Genomic DNA, 16,783 nt, shown 5'->3' with positions numbered 1-16,783 from the left:
CGACCTCGGGTTTTCCAGTGTAAGGTGATTGGAGACAGTCTCTGAGTCATCGAGTTTGCTTAGGCTCGAAGGTCGTTATTCGTGAGCTCAGAGTTAGCTTACTGGGACTTTATGAGCCTGGAGTTCCGACCCTAGGGCCGTGCGGGTGCCAAGTTGTTGGCACTAAGTCTCTGAGTATTTCGGGATGCATTCGATGGAGGGATCCTTGCCGAGAGTATACTGAAATTTCCTCTTTCGGAGTATGAGATGCTAAAAGATATTCTTTTATTGCTTGGAGTAAATACATATCGTTTCATTGTTGTGAGCACGGCTCTTTGGACCTTTTGGTCTGGTACATGATTCCCTATTGAAACTCGGTCTATCGTTCCCCGGTCCTTCTGAGCAGTCGGCGCTTTTTAGAGATAGGGAGGTGTCCTTCATCATTGGATTGCAGAAGGAAGGATTGCGTTCTCGTCGGATCCTCCTCAAGGGGTATGCTGCTCCTCTAAGAACCTTGCTGGCGAGACCTTCTTTGGGGCGGAAGTCCGGTCGAGGGGAAGGAGCGCGATGGGTTCTATTAAGGCCTTGAGGTCCTCGGGCAGAGTTAGCACTTATGAATGCCCTGGACAGATGTCTGCATACAGGTTAGTAAAAAATAATGAAGGAAGGAGGTAATTTTTCTTTACTGCGGGATGTGTAGGCAATGTGCCGAGGTTTGATAGGTTCTTGCTGTTTCGGAGTGTGGATTCTAGTACGGCCCCCCACCGTGTTTAATCGAGTTCGGCCAAAAATGTGGTTCGCTTACCCTTTGATCCTTTCAGGAGTAGAGGTATCGATGCTGACAATGCGTCATATGATGAGGAATTTCCTCTTGCCGCGTATTTCTTTTCTCTCACGGTTTTAATTATGTCCCTTGCGTGGATTTTCATCCCTCAGGCAAAGTGGGTGCGGCACTGTATTCGTGCGGTGTGCTCGTGGCTGTCTGAATAAGACGTCCATGCCTTGCGCCTCCTTTGACGGTATAGGACTTGGCATTCCCGTCTGAGCAAGCCGTGTGGTATCGAGAGAATGGTCTTTCTCCTTTTTGTAACGATCGTCATCTGGAATTTGTTAAAGATTCGAGAGGTGGTCATGTTTTGGCTCGGCGGTCCGAGCAACAATATTAACCTCGGCCCAACAACATTGATGTGTTGATCGAACCACCTGAATTGATGAGCACATGTTTTATTTGAAATAGATCAAATGAGGGAGATGATTACTAATGCGTCAGTGTGAGGCCGAGCCAAAGTCTCAACATCGTTTTTGCTGGATGTAAGGGTGTCCTTCGGAACATATCCTCGGAGCCATCTTTTCCTGGTAACGAGCATTCTTACTTTCCATTTTATGAGTCCTTGGAGGGTGTTGCCGCTCCTCCACGATCGTGGCACTACGTCGTGACTCATTTGCTTCGTTCTTCCTGGTTGCCTTTCTCCCTCGGGGCTGAATTCGAGCCTGATCACTCGACAGTACTCGGCGGCGATTTTTATTGAGTAGCACGACTATTTTCCTTCTGTGCTGGTGGCCAATTTCGACCCCGTGGTCATGCGTGCCATACAGTTCCCGCGTCGGGTTGTGATTCATTTGAGGGGAATTCGATCGAATAGGTCTAAGCCATTTGGCGTCCCTAGTTTCACTTATGGTAAACACGATGATTGGTATAGCAATGCTGAAATTGTACTATGATGGGCGAGGTGCCCCTGATGGCCGTACATCCTCGAGGAATATGGCCATTTACCAACCATCGCGAGGCAGATTGCATCTTGGGGCGTTCCTCCTATCCATAGAGCATGGGTGGTACCTCCATCTGTTAGGCATTAGTTTATTTGCCGGGAGCCTGTTTGGGTATATTGAGCCCGATGAGGCTCCCGAATGGTCATCCACGACCCTGATTCGTGGCTGGTGCCGGGCACGGGCATCCGTCCAGATCTTGGCCGGGTATCTGATCAAGTTTTGTTTGACCTGCCCCGAAGCTGTTGAGCTTCGTTTGTTTAGTCTTTGGGCGAAGGCCTGTATTTCCCAGTCACCTGAGACCGGGGGCGATATCGTTCGTTCCATCGGGGAATGAGGTGCGAATTCCCTTGGCATTTTATTTTCCCTTTGTCCGGCCCTGGATGTGTCGTGCTCTCCCGTCGCTACTTTGATGGCATCAACGCGTGTCTCTATGGAGGACTCTGTCGGCACGGTGGGCGAGTTTGTGGGGTCGGGTGCTGGGCCATGGCGCCACTTCATGGTTCCTTTTGAGAGTGTTTCCCCGAACCTTTTTAATAAGACGGGCTCGGACTCATCATCTTGAAGGTCATTGCCTTTACCTGCGCACGTATAAGCGGTGATGTAATCATCGGGATCTGGGATACTATTGTACTTGGGGAGTTCTGGAGTTCTGGATTTTTGTGGAATGGGTTCCGGAGCTGCTTTCTCGGGGAACGGTTGTTGCATGAACTTTCACGAACTGACTCGATCCTTTTGGAGAGATCCCCGAGCATCTTTGCTATGGCAGGGTTGGTTACTGATCTGTTGTCACTTGATCTCTCGGATACTTGTTTGGCGAAGGAAGCTATTTCCGGCGCTGCTGTGCTGGGAGTCTCCGGGTGGCTTTGCAACTGAGCGATAGCCATCTGCTGTGACTGCAACATTTCAAAAATATCGGGAAGACTCACTTCCTGTGCTTCTCGGGCCAGGGTTTTTTGGGCTTCCTGTCGGTCGATATGTTTATTCTCCCGTCGGGGTACAATGTTTCGTCAACCTGTTGCACATCTTGCGAACCCGCATCTGCTGGAATCGGCCCAGATGTGTTATCGGGGTTCTGTGGCGTTGCACCAACGATTGGAGCAGCCACACCATTTTCGCCATGATTTTCGAGGTAGTTATTCTCAACCATGTTTGCCGAGCCAGACATTTTGGCCTAAAATCAAGAGATCTTGGACAAAAAAAGTGTGAAAGATAGGTTGCGTTCGTGCAGTCAAACTAGCAAGAAAATAATCACTATTATTTTAAGCCCCACGGTGGGCACCAAACTGTTTAGCGTGAAAACGGTAACAATAATTAAATTTGTAAATGGGATTCTAAAAATATGTGATCTATTTTTATGTTAGTTGTTAGAGCAGATGATGCTAGGAATATGAAGTTTAATGATGAAATGCAAGCTAAAACGAGACAATAATCAGATCGAGGGGCTTACTGCCCTGGCTTCGGACTGGTCGATGAAGGACCTCGGGGTCGATACCTAGGCTCGATCTCAAGCTATCGGGGGTAGCCGGGAATGTGATAACAGTTAAGATACGATTAATCAAGGCTCCTTATGGCCAAGGCCAAGCAATAGATAAAGAACAAGTAAGAACGCTATAAATGCTAAAGTGGCCTCGAGCTAGAGAGAACGAACAAGTTAGAAAGAAGACAGAGAGAGATATATTATTGATTTTGTGGAGAAATAGTTGGAGCAACCTCGGCTCTTTACAAGGTGGTACGGGTTCCCTTTATATAGAAGGGAACCCGGCTATAGTACATGGACATTAATTGAAAATCATGTAGACATGACGGCTAGATGCGACGCTTCGGCGTAGGCTCTAGATAGGCCGACCCTATCAGACTTAGCCATGTGCCTAGGGAACTTCCCCTTTTGTTCTAGCCTCGTCCTCCGTCTTCTTCGAATTGGGCCCCGACGAGCCCCGAGGGAGGGAACTCGGTCGTGACTTCACGTCCTCGGGGTCTCGAGGCATTCTTCTGAAGTGGCTTGATAGCGAAAAATCAAGTCCTCTAATTTTTCCGCATACAACTGTTGAGTTGAAAAACATGAAATCTTGGAATTATGGGAATGTAGGTGTAGATAATTCTATTATTAATCCTCATACATATTGTGAAGGAAACCACCCATATCAAAATTATCAAAATATTTCCGAGAGCGAGTTATGTGCACCAACTCAATCTTATTTTTGGAATGTGTGTGATGTGTGTGGTGGTAAAAATGGTCACTTTCATGGTTGTGCTTATATTTCTTATCTTCCTCAAACCCCATACTATGATGGTTCTACCTTTTCTTGTAAAGTTAATAAGAACAAAGAACCTGGGAATGTGGACCTGAAGGAGATCAAGGATATGTTAAAGTATCCTCTCGAACAAAATAATGAGAAACAATTGTAGATAGAAAGGCAAGAGGCAACTATTCGCAACTTGGAGGCTCAAGTGAGTCAAGTGGTTGAAGTTTTTAATGCTCAACAAGCCCATGAGGATATGAGCCAAGAAGAGCGTGAATTTGAGGTGCTAATTGAGGAGGTCAGAGTAGAACATCAACAACCTAGTCAACTACAATTTGAGGATGTCAATGTTGTAGAAGTGAGACTAGAGTCAGCCAAGGACATTGAGGATATAAATTTTGTTGACACTAGTATCATTGAAGTTGAGGATGCTGAAAGTCCTGAAGTTCATGTGTGAGAGCGCATTGGTCCTCACTCCAAATATTTTTCTGCATTATGCTTGGATGACGATGTGGAAATAGAGTCATCCGAGCCGATTGAGAAGTCAAGGAATGAGGAACAAGGTGCCTACATTATGGAATTTTTCTTGCCAGAAAGACAGGACTACATACCTCATCTAAAAACCAAGAAGTGTAGAATAGTACAATATTTTCTTGGGCCAATTAGATTTGTTCCTCCACCCCTGGAGCATAGCCGAAAACTTGATGTCAAATTGGGGGTTCAATTCATAAGTTCGAGATGGAGGCAAAAAGTAATTCGCGTCGTGCTGCAACATTAAATCAAGCGCTTGTTGGGAGGCAACCCAACTTTATTACTTTCTTTAATTTTTTATTATTATTTTTTTAATTGTATTATTTTTGTAGTGTCAAATTGATTTTCTATGAGCATGAAAAGTAAAGCTATTGGAAGGATGCAACAACAAACTAGATGGTTGGAACTAAGTGTGAGGTACCCGCACGAAGGACCAAGCCTGGGAGAAGTCTGAGTATCCCATGAGTTGCTAGTGCTTCGGCCTTTGGCCTACCATGGAGTTTCTCTTACCCTCTTATAGTTATGATTTGCATTGGGGAAAATGCACAATTTTAAGTGTGGGGTGAGGATATTGTCTGGATGACTTTCTATGCTACTTTAGCCGTGTTAGTTTAATTGAACAATATTTTTTTTAAAAGATTGAATTTTTTCCGACGACGGATCTATTAGACAATTTTCTTGAGGTATTTAAGTCTAAATAGAAAGGACAAAAAGATTTTCTTTATAGGTAGTGTAGCAACCCCTCCCTTGGTTTTTCTTTGTGTCGTGGTTCTTTTTCAAGGGTTTTGTTTGAACCGGGTGTAGTTAGATTTTTTTTAGGAATAAGAGCCATTGTGCTGTGTTTTGAATTGAAGCAATAGCTCTTGACTTTGTTATGCCTTGAGAATAGTGAGTACTTTGGTTGTGACGCTTAGGCTCAATTTTTGACTCTTGTATAAGTACCTTAAATTGTATGATTTTAAATTTGCTTAACTGCTTGGACAAGAGTGCCTTGATGAGTCCAATCCTGAGTGAGTTATGTGTCATGTGTGTGTAAGAGTTTGTGTTATTTTATGCATTGCATTTGTTGTCTAGAACTTATCATGTGTGTTTGCAAAGCGAAATAGTAGTTTTGTTCAGTCTTGGAAGTGATATAGGCGTTTCTTTGTTGAGCCAGATATGTATATTTTACCCGCCTAATTGTTATGTATCGTAGTTAACCCCTCTGAGCCTATAATCTTGTTTCTTTGACAACCACATTACAAGCCTTACACATTTGTTTGAATTAACTATCTATTTGAACCTTTTAACCTCTCATGGGCACTTAAATAGTTACGAACTTTATAAAAGTTAAAGTGTGGGGTGGTTGGTTTGGCTTTTGAGTGAAACTAATGAAATAAGGAGAAAGATGCCCTGTTGTAAAAAAAGTAAGAGCCACTTGAATTGAAAAAAAATAGTTGGATTGTTGTAAAAAAAAATTCTTGGTAAGTGGTGACTCTTGATGTAATTGTGCTTAAAGAAGTATGGGATAATATACATTGATGTGAAGGTAGAGTTTGGTTTGACATAAGTATGGGGTTTGAATGTTAAAGTATATGTATTAAAGTGCTTAGGGAGGTGTAGTCACTCTTATATCTAAATCTATCATACCCGTCCCGCAGCCTTCATTACGACCAAATAAAGTCATACTTGATCCTAGACTGAATGAGCTCGATTAGTAGAGTAATACACTACGGGCAAGCCTATGGTGCATCTTTTGTGGCATATGAATATTATTTATGAGAGTGAGTGAATTCTTTCTATCTTGAGACCCTAAATGTTCTTAAATTTTATTGTGTGGAACTACTCTCTTTTGTTGTGTGGGGGCACTTGATTCATGAAGGAGAGGTAATATCAGTGACCTCTATGTTAGAGTAAGTGGGTGAGTTATGAATAATGCGTGGTACTTGTGAGCTAAATCTTGAGGTGAACATGTTACGCTTTTGTTCTTAGTCTATTTTAAGTATTTTGGTGTTACGAGTTAGGAGAATTGTTTAAAAATGTCGTGTCTATATAAAGTGTAGTTTGATTGCTCGAGGACGAGCAATGGCTTAAGTGTGGGGTGTTGATGATAGGCTATAATTACGTATTTTAGTAGCTTATTGCACTCTAATTTATTGCACTTTAATTGAGTTTGAGCTTTAATCGCTAGTATTTTACACTAATTGTGTGTTTTATACCTTGTAGGAGTGATTCCGAGCTATGTAGATGTTATAGAATGAATTCAAGTGATTTGGAGCTTTGAAATCTGAGTAAAAGCCCAAGGAATTAAGCCGGGATCGTGTTCGGGGATCAACGGATGATAGTTAAGAATGAACGAAGAATCGAATAGGCATATTGCGCAATGTCTAGTAAAATGCACATAACTTTTCGCTCAGAATTCCATTTGGGCTCCACAATATATGGTTGGAAAGCTAATTCAAAGGGCTACAATTTTTATGTTTTATGTTTTCCAAATTCCAAACAGTCCACGGTTAGATCCGCGGCCAGATCACTATGCAAAATAGTCCTCACCTGAAAAAGTGTCCTTTTTTGCGTAGGAGAAGGTATAATTATTTGGGTCCGACCCTACTTAGTATATATACATGAAAAATGGTATTTTAAGCACCCTTGGCATACTTTTGACATAACTTAGACCTAAGGAGGCTAAGGAGACCGGATTCGACCTAAGGAGGCAAGAACACATTAGGAGCAAGGCGTAGAATTCTTCTACAAGTTTCTTACTTCCTTCTTCCTATTTCTATTATTGGTTATGAATTCTAGTATTGTATTTTTGCATACTATTATGAATAACTAATTTGTTATCTAGGGTTTTGATGGAACCTTTTGGAGGATGAATTCTTATTATGTTTTTATATAATTGAGCGGTTGGATTTCTCTACTTGTTCAACTATGTATTTGTTGTTGTTGATTGAATGGCCATCAATTAAATGTGTCTATTTAGTGTGTACTGCTCGAGAGAGAGTATATATTTTGGTAGTTGTTGAACAACATCACTCCTAAAGTATGTGAGAGATCAATACGGAGGGTTTAAATGCGGGATTAGAGATAACGAAGCCTTGACGTGGTCATAGTGAGCGGTTAGATGAAGCCAACTAGCGTAGTTCGAGAGAATATGTCTAGTAAATTATTGTAGTTGCTCGAAAGAGAATTGCAGCATCTAAAGTGCTCACGATCAGTAGAGAATACATAGGCGGAATTGTAGGGAACATAGAAGGAAGGATTCCGACAATTGGGAAAATCATAACGCTAGACCTCCTTAATTTAGTCTCCAACCCTTTGTCTCGTTAGTTGATAATTTTACCGCTTTCTAGTATTTGTTAGTTAATTAGTTAGAAATATAAATCTCAATCTTTATAAGTTAGAAAATTGTTCAAACTTGTGTTTCTTAGCGATATTAAATAGCTATAGCTAAGCCTTAGTTCTCTGTGGGATTCGACTCCAGACTTTTAAACTGAATATATTTGCAGCGATCGCTTATCCTTTTTAGAATTAGAATTGGGCATGATCAAAGGAAAAAAATTCTTTATTTTTTAACATGCAAGTACAAAACTTTATATTAATCATGACAATGTGGACCAAAAATCCAGATTTTTTTTAACACAAGATCAGTTAAAGGATTGTGGTTAGTTAAAAAAAGGATCACACAGTCAACTTTGATAAAATTATTGTAATGCTAATCACTAAGCAATCTCAGAATGTAATTATGATATCTACCTTTAATATCCACTTAAATATTTCTGAAATCGAATTGGACCTACCAAAGGAAAACACATTACTCTCATTTTGCAAGTATAATCATTACAACCATTTGATAAACCATAAAGTTAAGGGTAACAGTAATTTTCACTTTTAAAGATAGTTAGATATGTTTAGTAGTAGCAATTCTGGATAAATTGCATGTGGTCTAGCACTAATTAATCGAATTAATTTACTCAAATATCTTGACTGTGCATTTGACATTTTGATCCAGAATTATGTGTTTGGTTGTTGAAAAAGCTTCTGAAGATAATTTCTTCGAGATTTGTTAAAGAGAGATGATAATACCAAATTTTCTGCTGCTTTGGATAATTTATTTTAGTCATTATCTCGAACTCTCTATATACTTTTTCCAACCTCTCAACCAAACTTTCTGCTGCTCTTTTGTTTGATTTATTTCAGTCCTTGTCCCAAATACAATATACTTTTCCAACCTTTGAACCAAAGTTTCTTTTCTTTAACATCACTAATTGACATTTTTATCAATTAGTATAGCATGTTATCAGTTAATTATAGCTTGTTTGGATGGTTGTTACTTGTTGTATTGTATTATATTATTACTTTAAATATAATATTTGTTTTTAATGTTACTTAAATTTTATTGTATCGTATCATTAAACAGATTTGGTGTGGTCGAATCATTTCCTTATTTTTTCCTCTCATTTTGCCCTTCTTTATTATTAAATAATCTTATTTTATCTTTTACCCTTTATAATTATTTTACCTCGTACCTTAATTTTTTATTTATTTATAATAGTGCAAGTTTATTTTTCATATTGTTGGTGCATGACATCATGAAACGACGACAAACAGTACAATCTATCCAAATATTATATACATAAAAATGATACAGTACAATACAATACAATACTTAATGATATATTATGAAATGATACATAACAACCATCCAAACAAGTTGTTAATTGTCATCATAAAAATTCATCTATAATAATCTTATAAGTAATCTAATTGTACAAATATGTTTTATACTATTAGTGTGTAGAACTTAAACTCATTGTAAGAGATTTAATTCAAGAAAAAGAAAAGTGTTTCGTATGAGACTTGAAATCGAAGATCGAGAAATAGATTCACAAATCACAAGTCACAAGTGATTTATGTTGTAATTAACAAGTTATCACCAGGTACAGATTAATTGACAAGAAATAAGGAGTTCAAACCCTTTCCCCAAAAATGATAATACGATGCGAAAAGTTCCAACACCAATTTAATATCGAAGATTAAATATATGGAGTACTGCAGCAGAATAATTTTGGTATCAATATTCAGGCCCCCGAAAAACTAGTGCCTTTTGCAGTAAAATATCATAAATTAGTAAAACCAATGAGGTCGAATAATTATTTTAATTAGAGAGCAATCTTGAAATAAACACTTTATTCACGTGAGCTCCAACGGGTTATCGGCTTTGTTATTAGTTGAATTAATTCCTGAATCAGCTCATCTTTATTTGTCTTAGTTTGTCTTAATCTCTAACCATTTCCGCAATTAATTGTTGGAATTGACCCTCTCTTTGTCTTCATCCAATTGTACTCCTGAAATTTGGGTCCCAAATCCGGGTCTTTAGTCTTTAATTTTTTTCTTTTAAAATTTTATTCAGATAATATAAGCTAAATACAATTAATTAGCTCAATTCTTGAGGCAGAAATCGGAATGTTTGGACTTCAAGAAAATCTATGCAGGGGAATCTCTGATGATAGTGCAGAGTATTAAATTCCATGTATGGAAATGTATAACGTTTTCAAAACTCACATAGATCTGATCGCCATTATAATATCCAAAACTAGAATTCTCAAGAATAAAAGAGTTGCATGAAATTATTTCTCAGTATAAAAGTGAAAAGATTTTTTTCACTAGAAGATCACCTAAATGATAATTACAGTAATCATCCAAAAAAAAGGGGTATATTTAGTAATATAAAAATAAGATATGTTTTTCTGATATCAAGATGAATGTATAATCATGTCATAATTTTTTAAATGATCAGGAAAATCACATTTCAAATACTATTTAATTATATATTAACAAAGGATTCTTACGCGATATTTGGTTGGGTTGGGTTACAATAGAGGAGTGGAATGTAAGGTCAAAGGGCCGTTTTTCTTATTTTCCATATCCAAGGCTCGAACTCGAGACCTTTGGTTAAGGGGAGAGTAGTTGATGATAGGGTATAATTACGTATTTTAGTCGTTTATTACACTCTAATTTACTGCACTTTAATTGAGTTTAAGTTTTAATCGCTAGTGTTTTGCACTAATTGTGTGTTTTATGCCTTGTAGGAGTGATTCCGAGCTATATAGATATTATGGAATGAATTCAAGTGATTTGGAGCTTTGAAGTCTGATTAAAAGTCCAAGGAATTAAGTCGGGATCGTGTCAGGGGTCAACTTTAATAATTAAGAACAAACGAAGACTCGAGTATGTATATTGCGCACTATCTAGTAAAATACACATAACATTTTTTTCAAAACTCTATTTGGGCTCCACAATATATGGTTGGAAAGCTAACTCGAAGGACTACAACTTTCACGTTTTACGTTTTCCCAGATTTCCAACGGAACAGAGTGAAAAGTGCACGTCAATAGCGCGGTCGCGCTCAGGACGCACTCGTCAGGTAGAATACTGGGCAATATGCGCGGCCACTAGCGCGGTCACTAGGGCGGCCGCGCTAGTCAAACCCGGGAAAAGTGTCCTTTTTCACATTGGAGAAGGTATAATTGTTTGGGCCCAACCCTACTTGGTATATATACATGGAAAAATGGTATTTTGAGGGGGGGGACCAATTTTTTACACAGATTCGACCTAAGGAGGCAGAGACACAATAGGAGCAAGGCGAAGAATTCTTCTACGAGTTTTTCCTTCCTCTTCCTATTTTTCATTGTTTGTTATGACTTTTAGTATTGTAGTTTTACATACTATTATGAATAGCTAATTTGTTATCTAGGGTTTTGATGGAACCTTTTGTAGGATAAATTCTTGTTATGTTGTTATATAATTGAGCCGTAGTATTTTCTCTATTTGTTCAACTATATTATTCTTGTGGTTGATTGAAGGGTCCTCAATTAGCTGTGCCTATTTAGTGTGTACTACTCGGGAGAGAGTGCATATTTAGGTAGTTGTTGAACAACATCACTCCCGACGTATGTGAGGAATCAATAACCAAGGGTTTAAAGGTGGGATTAGGGATAACGAAACCTTGAGTGCTATCTAAGTGAGCTGTAATTAAAGTTAGCTAGCGTAACTCGGGAGAGTATGTCTAGTAAATTGTCGTAATTACTCGGGAGAGAATTACAACACGCAGAGCGCTCATGATCAGTAGAGAACACTTAGGCAGAAATTATAGAAGGCATAGCGGGAAGGATTCCGACAATTGGGGAAATCATAACTCTAGACCTCCTTAATCTTTTCTCCAACCTGTGGTATCTTTAGTTGTTAATTTACTATTTTAATTTGTTAGTTAGTTAGTTAGTTAAACACAAGAATCTTAATATCTATAAATTAGGAACTTTTCAAGCTTGAATTCTTGGTGATAATGAACAACTGTAGCTAAGCCTTAGTTCTCTGTGGGATTCGACTCCGGACTTGTAAACAAGATTATATTTGAAACGACCGCTTAGTCCTTTTTATAAGGCATAGTTGGGCGTGATCAGTAGTCTCATCCACTGCACCACATCTTTTGGTAGGGAACGCTTCCCCCAGAATGGGGCCCTACGCGACGCGAATCCGAATATAGTCGGGCTCCAATGCGGACACCGAACACCGGGTGAGAAACCAAAAAAAAAAAAAATAGATAAAGAGGAACGTTTAGTCTCTATCTCACCAACCTAGCAATAGCAAAAGAGGGCAGCATACCAAGTTTTTTTTACGTTCATGCAAGATCCAAAAAAAGATCGTTTTTCAAGCGGTGTGACGTAGACAATTTATCATAATATAAACATTAATTACCGTTTTCATAATTGAAACTCGTAATCCATAGGTCATAGCAAAACTTTACCGACTCACAAAACTATAACAACGATAGAAAAATTAAGTTTATCCCAATTTCAAAATAGGTACATGAGATTGGAACTTGGAAGTAAAGATTGATAGATACTTTAGTGAGGAACAAATATCAAAGCAGACAAGAAAGGCTACTTTCGGTTAGCCTGATTTGACCTCCATGGCTATCATATATATGAAAATTTCCTAACAGTCAAGTCCAGTGGGCAATGATATGTTAATAATAAGGTCTACTTAATTAGTCTTCAAATTTTCCCACATTTGCTGCTATTAATGCTCCTAATCATTCATTCCAAAGGTCACAGAAATAGTTTTTTTTTTTAAATACTGATTGACTTATATACCGACGTATTTCGCCACTATCTGTGTATTTTAACCTATTGTAATAAAGTATCTACTTTATTCTCAGACTACTGATTTCACTTCTTGAAATAGTTACTAATAATTATTTTTTTGATAACTTGACAATTCAAAGTTCTTGTATACTGTCGGTATATATTAAACTCAAAAATAAAATTGTCTAGCGCTTACCTACCCATACAGCTTAAAACAACACAACTTTAGAGGTCCAGATAAATCCTGTGTCCCCTAAGGTTTACAATATTCATCAATTCTTCTGGGGCCCTTTGTGTAGCCATCTTTTACTTTTCCAACTTATTGTAACTTATTTTTTTCCTTATAATATCTTCTCGAAAAGAAAGGTTGAAGCAATAGTAAAATTATTTCTGTATAATTTATAAATTATGGGTATGAGACGTGGAATTAGTTATTGATACTTGCATTAGGGTAGACTGTCTATATGCTACATCACATCCCTTGAGCTGCGGCTTTTCCTCGTACCTTGTATAAACACGAAATGTTTCGTACACCGAACTGCCTTTTAATTTTTTTTAATATCTCCTAGTATTCCATCTACCACAAGTCTACCACTACTTTATAAGCTCATCACCTTTGCCTCATTTTTTAAAAAAGTCTTTCCTATAGTATTCTCCCCGTTCCATCCTTTCAAACATATGCAATATTATAACTAGGCTATTTGCTACTTCTCCTCTGTGTTTTCATCATTTTCTTGGCCAAAAAAAGAATGAAATCCATAGATTTGTTCTGTGCTTCTCCTGCTTCTACAGCCATATGTTCGAGCATGGATCAACGTACTATGATTCGTCGTGGCATTAGGCAACTTGATCGTAAAATTGATCGATTAGGTGACCGTTCAAAAATCAAAACACCAGTTGTCCCTTGTTCTTCTTCTCAACTTCCATTTGATCCTAAGAATTATTATCAAAAGGGTAGAAAAAGCTCTAGTAAACCAAGTGAATTACGTCGAAAAAGCTCAGCTGATATTACTGACCTAGCTAATTCTAGTCCTCCTAGTTATTCTTCTAGGTATTTGTTAAGGGACAGTCCATTCATAGATTTCTTATCATCAGATCATAGTTCTGGAGATGCTCAAGCTTTGGTTCCTAGCAAACCCTTAAGGGCTAAAAGCACAAATGAACGTCTAATGTATCGATCTTCATCGACTCGTTCAGTTGAATCTCCAGTCTATAAACCTTCACCAGTTTATTCAAAGGATTTGTGTGTCTATAAATCATCATCAACTCGTTCTTGTCCCCGTGAACAGGTTTACTTATTTACTTTTACATTTTATTATAGTAACACGTTGTGTTGTGTGTCTCGTGTAAAGATATTTTTTTATACAATTAGTATAGTTTGACATATTATAGCATGTTAGTTGTTAATTTTATCAGGTTAACTACTTCGTACTTATTATACAAGATTTATCTGTGTATAGAACTTAAACTCTCTTTTTTTATTGTTGTTGTTGATAGGTTGTGGAATTGATGGTTTCAATCCACTGCAAAGGTTGTGAAGGGAAAGTAAGAAAACATATCTCCAGGATGGAAGGCAAGTTATATATTATACATAGTAGTACTATTGAATTTTGAATTTTTCTTTTCCCTCTTTCTAGCTAGTTTATTTAATTATTGCTAACCTAATATTATTGATTAGGCATATAGATTATCCAATTAACGGAAAGTAATGCTTTTGGATTAAAATATGCAGGAGTGAAATCATTTAATATAGATTTCCCTTCAAAGAAAGTTACAATTATCGGCGATGTGACTCCACTAGGAGTATTGACAAGTATTTCTAAAGTGAAGAATGCACAATTTTGGCCATCTCCAGCAACTTCTTCGTCCTCGTCCTCCTCCTCCTCCTCCTCCTCCTCCTCTTCGTTCTCGTCTTCTCCAATGATCTGAACAAAAGTTACTGATTAATTACTGATGTATTAGTTGCAAAATATTCTGTAGCGATTGTGTTTTGTTTAAAAATGTTTAAATTAGCTGTTAATGGTGTATTTCTTGCATTATTATATGTCGTGGGCTTGTAAATATTGTGTTATTACGGTGCTAATACTTAGTGTCTTTTGTATTAAAAAGAATAGAAAGGTAAAAAGAGTTTGTTTGATTCTCTTGTGTTCTGTGATGATAATTTCTTGGAACAAACGAAAACAATCAAGCCTTTGAATATTTTTGGGAAGGGCCCCTTTTTTTCCTTTCTCGTACTTTTTATAATAATTTTCAAAACTGATTTTAAGGCTGGCATGTTTGTCTCTACGAATGTCTTATTGTTTACAACTTTCCAGATCACTTATTTTGCCTATCGGTACATTTGACCAAAGATGAAGACTGAAAATTTACCAACACTAGGGGTGTGTTTGGTACGAACGGAAAAAATATTTTCAATTTTCTCATGTTTGATTGGCTTAAATGTTTTGAAAAATATTTTCCTTATAAACTCATTTTCCTCCCATTGAAGAAAAATATTTTTCATATCAAGAGAAGAGAAAACATTTTCCAAAACTATTCTCAACCTTCCCCACCCCACCCCCTCTCCAAAAAGGTTTTTTTTTCTTTTTTAAATTTCAGTTTTTCCGTTACCACCCAACCTTCTACCCCTCCACCTCACCCCCAAAATTTTATTTTTTTTTTACCTTAATTTTTTTTTTTTTTTTGCAATTTCAAATTTCTGTTTTTTTGTTTTCTGCACCACCTAGCCCAACCCTCACCCCCTCCAAATATTTTTTAAATATATTTTTCAGTTTTAATTTATTTTATCGGTTTAAAGGTTCAAAATTTTACAAGTTCCAAAATTATGAGTTCGGAGGTTTATGTGTTTGGAAGTTTACGGGTTTAGAATTATAAAGTTTACAGGTTCGAAATTCCACGGTTTTGAAAGTTTAGTGGTTCGAAGGTTTATGAAATTTGTGGGTTCGGAAGGCTGTTTGTTTGAAAGTTTATGGCTTCATGTTTATTAAATCTAAATTATTTATGAATACTCTTGAGAAGTCATTTTTCTTAATTTGTGTACCAAACACCGAAAAATGAATAAGATTACTCTTGTTTTCCAAAAAAACATTTTTTTTGAAAATATTTTCCACGAAAAATATTTTTCGTTATACCAAACGCACCCTAGATTTTGAAAATTTGACAGGACAAAATGTTAATTAAGCACCCGTTTGAATATAGATTTTGGCGCCCGGCTTGTTTTGAAGAAAAATTTGAAAACCATGCTTGTTCATGGAACATGATGAATTTTTGGGTAAAAAAATTGAAAGATTTTTCAAGTTCCCAAAAATTGGTTTAGGACATTTTTTGGGTGAAAATATCCTTTTACTCATAAAACTTTAATATTTTTTCAAATAAAATGCATGTTCAAACACAATTTTAAATTTCAAAAATCATTTTCTACACAACTTCAAAAATTCATTTTTCAATTTTCAACCAAATTTACGTTCAAACGCCAAGTGGTACATGATCATGGGAGGATTTACAGTGTTGGTTATATGTTCACTTGAAGTCAGTAACTTTTGCCCTATATATACTACAGTCAAACCTCTCTATAGCAGTATTCACATATAACAACACTTTACTATAAAATTCAAGCTTTTCCGGAACTAATTTTTATGTTATTTTTATAATATATGTTCTCTATAACAGTACTTCGTTATAACATTCAAAAAAATTCGAACCAAACAGGGCTGTTATAGAGAGGTTTGAATATACTATATATTAAGAAATCTACTAAATATATATAAATATATTATGAAGTCAATTATTATTATTATAATATATATTAACATTTGAGCATGCTACGGTAACTCATAATATTCAAATCTTGAATTCGTCTTTGTATGATATCTATAATATGGATTGAAAATAATTATGCGTGCAATTGAGGAGTAATACCAAGTGAAACTGCAGGTGTATGATTGCGAGAATTTGATGATGAGGAACGTCATATTATCATATAAGAACCGCACGCGTTGCCAAATGATGGTTCACGCTTTGGTAGAATTAAACACGTCAAAATTATAAGGTTTTAAACATTATTGATGTTCCACTATCTTAAATTTCTCGATATTTCGGACATGCCTGTGAAAGTGGTGTGGCGATTATTGTCTTAAG

General features: G+C 37.0%; 1 protein-coding gene across 1 annotated transcript; it reads left to right on the top strand.

The window, feature by feature from the left end:
- Window positions 1-13,295: 13,295 nt before the first annotated feature.
- On the top strand, window positions 13,296-14,783 carry LOC104234074 (protein SODIUM POTASSIUM ROOT DEFECTIVE 1). The gene is made up of 3 exons (XM_009787568.2): window positions 13,296-13,935; window positions 14,144-14,219; window positions 14,379-14,783. Exons 1-3 carry the CDS (start codon window positions 13,396-13,398, stop codon window positions 14,573-14,575), a joined length of 813 nt encoding a protein of 270 aa, XP_009785870.1. The 5' UTR covers window positions 13,296-13,395; the 3' UTR covers window positions 14,576-14,783.
- The last annotated feature ends 2,000 nt before the right edge of the window (window positions 14,784-16,783 follow it).

Source organism: Nicotiana sylvestris, chromosome 11 (genome assembly GCF_000393655.2).
Source record: "Nicotiana sylvestris chromosome 11, ASM39365v2, whole genome shotgun sequence".
NCBI classification, from domain to species: Eukaryota; Viridiplantae; Streptophyta; class Magnoliopsida; order Solanales; family Solanaceae; genus Nicotiana; species Nicotiana sylvestris.
Note: the sequence above shows the minus strand (reverse complement) of the source record. Positions and strands in the feature narration are given on the sequence as shown.

Bases quoted from the DNA above. Each gene is read 5' to 3' on its own strand.
- LOC104234074 (XM_009787568.2), top strand. From the start codon at position 13,396: ATGAAATCCATAGATTTGTTCTGTGCTTCTCCTGCTTCTACAGCCATA. The intron at 13,936-14,143 runs GTTTACTTATTT...TGTTGTTGATAG, and splicing joins GTTCTTGTCCCCGTGAACAG to GTTGTGGAATTGATGGTTTC. The intron at 14,220-14,378 runs GCAAGTTATATA...TAAAATATGCAG, and splicing joins ACATATCTCCAGGATGGAAG to GAGTGAAATCATTTAATATA.